Genomic DNA, 8,136 nt, shown 5'->3' on the forward strand with positions numbered 1-8,136 from the left:
TCCAAACTTTTTAAATAAACTAGTAAAACATTGTATTTACTTTTTTTATGATAATAAAAAATAATAAAATTATAATTAATTGCTATTATTATAATTAGAAAATTAAATACAAATATTTTTTATAATTTTACTATAATTAATTTTCATCAATAATGATTAAATTTTAAAAAATATTCAAATCTAAAAAATGGTTAAATTGAACAAATATTCACTTAAAAGATAATATTAATAAAATATTTATTTTTATTTTAACCCATATTTTAAAGGTAAAATTGAAAAGTAAATGTGTAAAAAAAATGAGTTCCTTTATATATAGATATAAATTATAAAAAAATTTAAAATATCAAACTATATTAAAAATATTAAATTTTTAAAAAATATATTTCAAATTATATAAGACATAAATAAAATTTGGGAGCCATGACCCTTTATCACATAAAAGGTCCGCCCGCCATTGATTACAAATGCATCACTTTAATTATATCTTATTTTAACTATAGAAATACACTATAAATGTTTACATGATAAATATATTTATATATCTAATAAATATTACGAGGTTTTGTATCAACTCAAATATTTATTTTAAATGATTGAAAAGCTTGGCAGGTGGATATAACTTTAATAAATTAAAAAGTAGTCATAGCATATCTAATTGGTTGATATTTATAATAATACAATAAACATTAATCGCAATTAATTATATGTGATGAGATGAATTACTCACAAGATTTAAATCATTATAATTAATTAGGATGAATTATTGAATTATATTTTACTCACAAGATTTAATTATAATTAATTAGGATGAATTATTGAATTATATTTTACTCACAAGATTTACATATGTATGATTAATTAGGATGAATTAATGAATTATATTTCTCAAATTGTCATAAGATTTACATATGTATGATTAATTAGGATGAATTATTGAATTATATTTCTCAAATTGTCCATAAGAATTGACAACGGGAATGTAGTGTAATAGCTTTATCATATTACTCTGCCCACAGACAAGATTTATGTCACTAGTCATTAAGACATGTTTACAATGGTAAAACATAGTAGTTTCATGAGAACATAGCAAATCTAGTTTTTAGAGTTACAGTGTTTTAAAATAATGAGATCCTATTATTATTTTAATTATTAAATGCTTAAATATAAATGGAAATTTTAGAAAAGGATCTTATTACTTAAAAACAATCCATCTCTCTAGAAACACTTCTCTAGGAGCTCTCTCCCTTCTTTTACAATTTCTCATTGTATTTTCATCTATTTGACGATTAGAGACTACGAGGGTGATCCCTGCGAAAAGATCTCTAAGTTGAAAGAGAGTTTGTGCTATTGTTTGGGAGTTGAGATTTGTTTATCAGGTAAGGGAAGCTAATACTTGTTAGATTAGATGAATGTATCTTGCATGATTATGATGTAATTAGAATTGATAACCTGTTTTGGTGTGACTTGATGAATTATTGACGTTTATCTTGAATTGAGATTTGATGGCATTACTTGAATTTTTGAGGTAATTGAGAAAGATGAATTCCTAAGTCATGACCCTATATGGTATTACCTACTACTATTTAAAACTATTTTGGATTATTGTCTATAGTAGAAATACCACTTAAAGTCATGAAAACAGGTATCAGATTTCTCAAAAACTAGAACAATGTTGATTTCTGGTATGACACTAAGTGGCGGAGTCTGGCACTGAGTGCTGAAAATTACGAGGCGTTTAGCGCTAAGTGCTACGCTTGAGCGCAAATATGAGACGATCAACGCTAAGCACTGGCTAAGCGGTGCATGAGCGTTGGGACCTTTACAGGTCTAGAAGTGATTTTAATTATGAGCGCTAAGCGTTGGCTGAGCGGTATCTGAGTACTAGGACCTCTGCAGTTCTAGAGGAGATTTTTAATCATGGACACTAAGCAGTGGAATCTAACGCTAAGCGCTAACATTTACGAGTCAAAAGACGCTTAGCGCTGGGTTGTCTTGTTTTACTGTTTGTTGTTTTGATCTGTGTGAAGGTATTGAGTGTAATTAATTTGGATTCTATAGGCTTTATTACCATGATATGGACTGAGTAGTTGAGTGTGATTATGAATTATGTTGTTATGAAAAGAATTTCAAGGAGAAATTCTATGTGAAAGTTTATTGTATGGATCGACATAAGGATTCATTATTGGATTGATATCCTTTCTCTAATAATTACTCAAGCTCAAATAGAGTAGAGTAGATTATATGATGAAGAGAAGAAGGACATCCTAGCCACTGGACTCGATCAAGTCCTAGGCGTGAAGGGCATTTATCTTGTTGATGGTTGGGTGATAACCTTTTGAGGCCAAACTCTGCATAGTTTGGGAACCATCCACAAGCGTAGGCCACCAGGGGATCTGATGTCATATGCATGTATTCAGACAGTAGAATCAGTGTCCTCTGTTTATTTTATAAAATGATGAATATGTTGTGTATTGGTATGATGTTTGTGGTATTGTTCTGAATTATAATATGATCCATTGTCTACTTAATTATATGTTTTGGAAAGAATAAAGTTCTTCTCCATTTGGGTTGGATGGACATTGATTATGCTATTAGAAAACTTGAGTCACCGTTATTACTAAGACCAACACTTTAGATGTTGTTGATCTCTGTGAGAAGTAGGAGAAGTTAAATTGTCTCTTTGTGACATTAATAAAGATCAACTTTTCTACTAGAATTGGGGGTTTTGTTGATCAGCATGCATGACCATGCGAGAGAGTTACTAAGGTTATTGATGAACAATCTATCACATTGGATAAATCCCTTATCAACACTATTATTATGCATTTTTCATCCTTAAAACTGACCGAGATTAAGGGAGTGCGTGATCACATTCTTAAAGATCAACTAAAAGCCTTGGATGTTACCATGTCTAATTCCCTCCTAGCATATTATTGATAAACAATCTATCACATTAGATAAATCCCTTACTAACCCTATTTATTTTGTATTTTTGATCCTTAAAGCTAACCGAAATGAAGGGAGTGCGTGATCACATCCTTAAAGCTCAACTAAAAGCCTTGAATTATACATTATTATTATTATTATTATTATTATTTATTATTATTATAATTATTGAAGCAACTCTAATATTTACCTATAACTTGCCATAATAATTTAAAATGAGAAAAAATTAAGATTATAAAAACAATTAACTAAAAATTGTTTTCAATTTTTTTTATTAATAATATTGTTTTCGTATTAAAGCGAATGTTTGTATTAGTATAAATATTTGAAATAAATTATAAGTATGCTTGTAAATTATTTTTAATTCACTTATTCACGATAAATTACATTAACTTTAATCTTATTTTATTTCAGTAATTAAAATAATATTTACACGATAAATAAATATTTGAAAGAGTTATTTGGCGTTGATTCAATAAATTTCGCAATAAATATATAAACGAAAAGAAAGTAATTAAAATAAATTGAGCTTTAACCAGATAAGTTAAATTTGATTTGTATATAATTCAGTTATTTATGAAGGTTTCTGAGAAGATTTCTCCAAAAAAAAAAATTGTACTGGTTAGATAGAAATGTTGGGATATAGTTTAACTTACGTCTACGAGTACAACTTATTCCATATTTATCGGTCAACTTTACAAATTTAATTTTTCTAGAGATAAAAAGTATAATTATGGGAACTTACTAACATTTTATCTCTTCGTAGTAAATTATATCGTTAACAAAAAAACTACCTTCATTTTTCTGTATAAATACTATTGTTTTGGTAATAAAAAGTTCTTGAATTTACATTACAATGCATCACTCTAATTATATCTGATTTTAACAATAAAAATATACTATAAATGTTTACATGATAAATATATTTATATATCTAATAAATATTATGGTGTTGATCGAATGAATTTGATTATCTAAACTATAAGAAAACAAACACATCTAGATATTACCCAAATATCCCAACTTAATTCATTGACACGTGTCCTTTTTTCAGGTTTTTTAGTAAGTTCACGGGTGGATATTACCCAAATACCCCAACTTAATTCATTGACACTTATCTTCTAAATTGGTATTTTGGTAAAATAACGTTTTGGCAGTGATCTGAAACGCAAAACTCAGTATTTTACTGGTCTAACCCTTTTCTTTAGATTCAATTTTCGTTTAGGGCCCGGGGTTAAAAGTAATTTTGCATTTCCCGCCTGTTAAGTGTTGGAAGGAGGGATACCGTGCATGAGTTGATTGATGTTGCATGCATTAATTATCTCAGTTGTGTTTGAAATCGTTTTTTAAGGATAGTGTTTAGTGGTTTGGTTTTTTCATATGGTTCTTGCGTCTTCTTTTCTCCGGTTTGGGTATGGGATTTTTTTTTCCAGTTTACTGTCTGGATTTTTCCTTCGATCTAGTACCCTATTTTCTCTAATATCATTATTGGTTTTCTTCGTTCTTGTCTCCGAGTTTTTGGTTTGATGGTGTAGCTGAGTTGGTCTGAGATGATTTTTCCTTTCTTCCTTTTGGTTTGATCCTGTTTATTATTTTTTATGAGTGCATTGTTTGTATTTTTCAGTGCATTGTTTATTATTAACTGTTAATGTGTTTTGGATGTTGTTTATTGTGATCATGTATCTCAATTGGTTTGAGATTATTTTTCTTTTCTTCCTCTTGCTTCGATCCTCTTTAATATATTTTCTGAAATTATTTTACATTTCGTGTTTGTATTTTTCAGTTCATTGTTTGTTGTTTACTGTTATTGTGTTTTGGATGTGTTTAACGCTTTTGGTTTGTATTTTCGTTTCCCCAGTTACGTGAGGTATGATCTTCCTTTGCTTTATTTTTGAGTTTTATTTTTTGTTATTTATATACTTTTCAGGTTGTGTAAATGGATTTTATTTCGTGTGTGCTTTTTCTAAGGGTGGGACGTTGGTGTTCTTCTTGAGTTCGTGTAGGTTGTATTTATTGTCTTCAAATGGCTAGAAAATTTGATTTGATCAAAGATATAGATGAGAAGAAAGAGACTTTGAAGCTTGCTGTGAGAGTAAAGGATTTGTGGTTTGTTCAAAACCGGGATACGAATCGTCATATGGAGTTGATTCTTTTGGATTAGAAGGTAAATAAAGTTTGTTGTGTTCTTTATTTTGGGATATGGAATGATCTTTCTGTTTACCTTATTTTTCCAAGGGGATATGATTCATGCAATGGTAAAAAAGGAAGATATAAGTTTGTGGGAAGAAAAGTTGGTTGAGGGTCATACCTACATAATGCATGATTTTAAAATCATGAAGAACCAAGGACAATTTCGAATTTGTGACCACCCATACAAGTTATTGTTCATAGGTGCAACAACTATAAAAGAACAACGAATTTCAAGTATTCCTCTAAACATTTATAACTTCAAAAGTATCGAGGATATAGTTGATGGAAAATTCTCTGCTGATTTGGTGTATGGTAGGTACATATAATAATGCTTTTTTACTTTACCCTGTAGATATTTAATGATTTTGTTTTCGTGGTAATATTGGTTTTAGATATTATTGGAGTGGTGGATAATGTCAGGTGTAATCCCCAGTCCAGGAATGTTGTATTTCATATAAGAGATTTAGGGTTTGTGTATTTGATATAAGTATAGTGTTTTATTTTATTAGGGTTTCATATATGTGTTGTTGTTTATAATGTATTGTTGTTTCATTTTATAGTTCTGCTGTTATTGGGTGTACGTTGTGGGATTCCTATTACTTTAAATTTATGAGTAATTGGAGGGGAGAACCAGATTCGTTTATTGTTGTTGTTATGTTGACTCAAGCTAAGATCAAGCCGTCTTCAGGTTTGTGAATTTAGTTTCATTATTTTGTGGTTTCGTAATGTGATTTTGTAATCATTATTTTTCTGATGGATTTAGGACGGTGGCCAATGTCAATATCAAATTCCTGGAATGATTCAAAGTTGTTTATGGGTGATGAATGTTCTGAATTGGTCCGGTTCCAGGAGCAATGGATACAATATGCATTTCTTGAATTACTTAGTTCTTAGAACATTGTTTTCCATTTATTATTTTATACTGACATATATATTGGAATTATAGACATTTTGGCAATGAAGTTAGTCAAAGTCAAGAAGTTAGCCAATTGAGTTCACCGTCTCAATATAGTGAACGTGGGAAATTTATGTATAAAGTTGTTGTGAGTACAATATCCGAAATCAGAACAATGAAGGAGGTAATATAGCACTAAGTAATGGTTTTAACATCCTTACTGAATTTTTAAGTTTGTTATTGTACTGACTTTTTTTTTATATATATATAGGAAGTGTATTGTGTTACTGTTGCAACTACCGTCAAGTTTAATTTAGGGAATGATGAATGGTGTTATCCAGTATGCAATGGTTGCATGAAGAAGACTGAAGAAATAGGTGCTTTTAAGTGTGTCATGTGTGGGTTTAACAATGAAAAACCTGGAATTAGATTTGTATTTTTTTTACTATTGTATATGTTAACTGTATGTTGTATGGTTTGAATTAAAAAAGTTAATTTTGTTCTAGATATAAGTTGGAATTACAGGTCTGTGGTGGAGATAGTTATGCGAATTTCGTTATATGGGATCAAGATTGCATTAACTTGATTGGTGTATCAGCTGTTAAGTTAATGAATAAGATGATTGAGGTAGTATTACTATGTTTATTTAATAATTTAACTAAATTTTAATGTTAATGTTTTTTTTTGTTCTTAGGATGGGGAGGATGATCCGAAATGTTTTCCAAAGGATTTAGATGTTATGCTGGGATGTACTCTAGCATTCAAGGTTAGAGTTCAACCAAAAAATAGATCTTCATCGGTCATGAAAGCTTCAAACAATCTTGAAACTATTGCTTTTATTAGAAGTAAACTTGAGTCAAAGATGGTAACTCATTTATATCATGCTTTAAGTTTAGATATTGTACTGGAATAGTTACATAAAATTAAATGTTTTTAACTACTCAATTTTTGATTCTGCATACGTGGATTAAAGTCTCCTGAAGTGGTCGGACAGGTGGCTGATTGGACATGTCCCAAGTGCCAAGGCTGTTGCAACTGTAGCATCTGCCAGTGGGTTTCTTTTCGTTTTTTTTTTATATTTGTTTTTGTATCTGAGTTCATTTTGATAAAAGAGTTATGTTTGTAGGAAGAGACGAGGTGAACAGCCAACTGGTCCTCTCTATAAAAATGCCAAGGAATGTAAGGTTATATGTCAGTTGCAGAAATGCTGGCAGTTAAGAAGGCTTCAAAAGCATTAAATCCATCTGAAGCTACTTTCGAAGAGGTATGCTTTTTTTCTGTTTGTTCCTCTTTCAAAATCTCCTGTGGTTGACACATTTGGTTGAAAGCGATCTCTTGTTTTACTGTGCAAACTCATGATAAGTTAATGATGAACTTTTTATGAGATGACCTGGTTGGTGATTCGTGTTCGTTTTTGTAATTTCTTGCAGGAGCTTGAAGTTTGTAACAATGGTGGTGATAATGTTGGTGCCATGTGCCAAGGAGAAGTACAAAGGTTCCCAACAATTGAGGAGGAACTTCTTTTGCCCCCTGGCATGGAATTAAAACAAATATTTGGCATCGAGTTACCATCCAAAGATGTTGGGGATGCGTTGCAACTTTTACAATTTTGAAGAGTTTTTGGGAAGGTATGGTTTCATGTTAACAATTTGGTCATTTAATTGAATGTTTTCACCATGAATGATATTCCCTTCTGTTACATTAAATTATATACTAGAAAAAATGGTATTATTGTTCCAGCGTAATTCTTGCTTTAAAGTTATAGTGTCGCAGCCATTCATAATATTTTTTATCAAGTGTTTTTTCACTGTTATTCTTATCGTGTTTCCTTACTGTTATTCTTGTGTGTAATTTTAATCAGGTTCTTGATCTCAAGGAAGGAGAAGCTGAAGTCATTTTAAAAGAATTGGTTAGTAAAGGACATAACTCCTTGCTAATTGAATTTCACAGTAGACTCTTGGCTTTGATCCTAAGCGAATCAGGAAAGGAGTGAGTTATCCCTTTAAATTCTTGTTTCGGTTTTTTTCCAATAATTAATTTCTTTTAGATATTTGAATTAATGTTTTCGTATGGATGACATTTAAAGTGGTTGGAAACTTGCTTAA

The 8,136-nt window shown here is 30.1% G+C and overlaps 1 protein-coding gene and 1 long non-coding RNA gene across 2 annotated transcripts; both read left to right on the plus strand.

Moving 5' to 3' along the window:
* Positions 1–5,198: 5,198 nt before the first annotated feature.
* Positions 5,199–6,944, plus strand: LOC146886985 (uncharacterized). Its single transcript, XM_085671965.1, has 8 exons — positions 5,199–5,448; positions 5,529–5,604; positions 5,697–5,824; positions 5,900–5,978; positions 6,083–6,215; positions 6,303–6,464; positions 6,557–6,658; positions 6,726–6,944. The coding sequence occupies exons 1-8, from the start codon at positions 5,199–5,201 to the stop codon at positions 6,942–6,944; spliced, it is 1,149 nt and encodes a 382-aa protein (XP_085528091.1).
* Positions 6,945–7,008: 64 nt separating this feature from the next.
* On the plus strand, positions 7,009–7,815 carry LOC146886986 (uncharacterized). The gene is made up of 3 exons (XR_014994183.1): positions 7,009–7,081; positions 7,158–7,295; positions 7,462–7,815. It is a non-coding gene; the product is annotated as an uncharacterized LOC146886986 (long non-coding RNA).
* Positions 7,816–8,136: the final 321 nt, after the last annotated feature.

The sequence above is a fragment of the Vigna unguiculata genome, chromosome 4 (assembly GCF_037176805.1).
Source record: "Vigna unguiculata cultivar grain cowpea cultivar isolate G323 ecotype 2 chromosome 4, ASM3717680v1, whole genome shotgun sequence".
Lineage (NCBI taxonomy): Eukaryota > Viridiplantae > Streptophyta > Magnoliopsida > Fabales > Fabaceae > Vigna > Vigna unguiculata.

Excerpts from the sequence above, each read along its gene's own strand:
- LOC146886985 (XM_085671965.1), top strand. The coding sequence starts at position 5,199 with ATGGTAAAAAAGGAAGATATAAGTTTGTGGGAAGAAAAGTTGGTTGAG. Across the intron at positions 5,449-5,528 it reads CTCTGCTGATTTGGTGTATG|ATATTATTGGAGTGGTGGAT; the intron begins GTAGGTACATAT and ends TATTGGTTTTAG. Across the intron at positions 5,825-5,899 it reads TAAGATCAAGCCGTCTTCAG|GACGGTGGCCAATGTCAATA; the intron begins GTTTGTGAATTT and ends TGATGGATTTAG.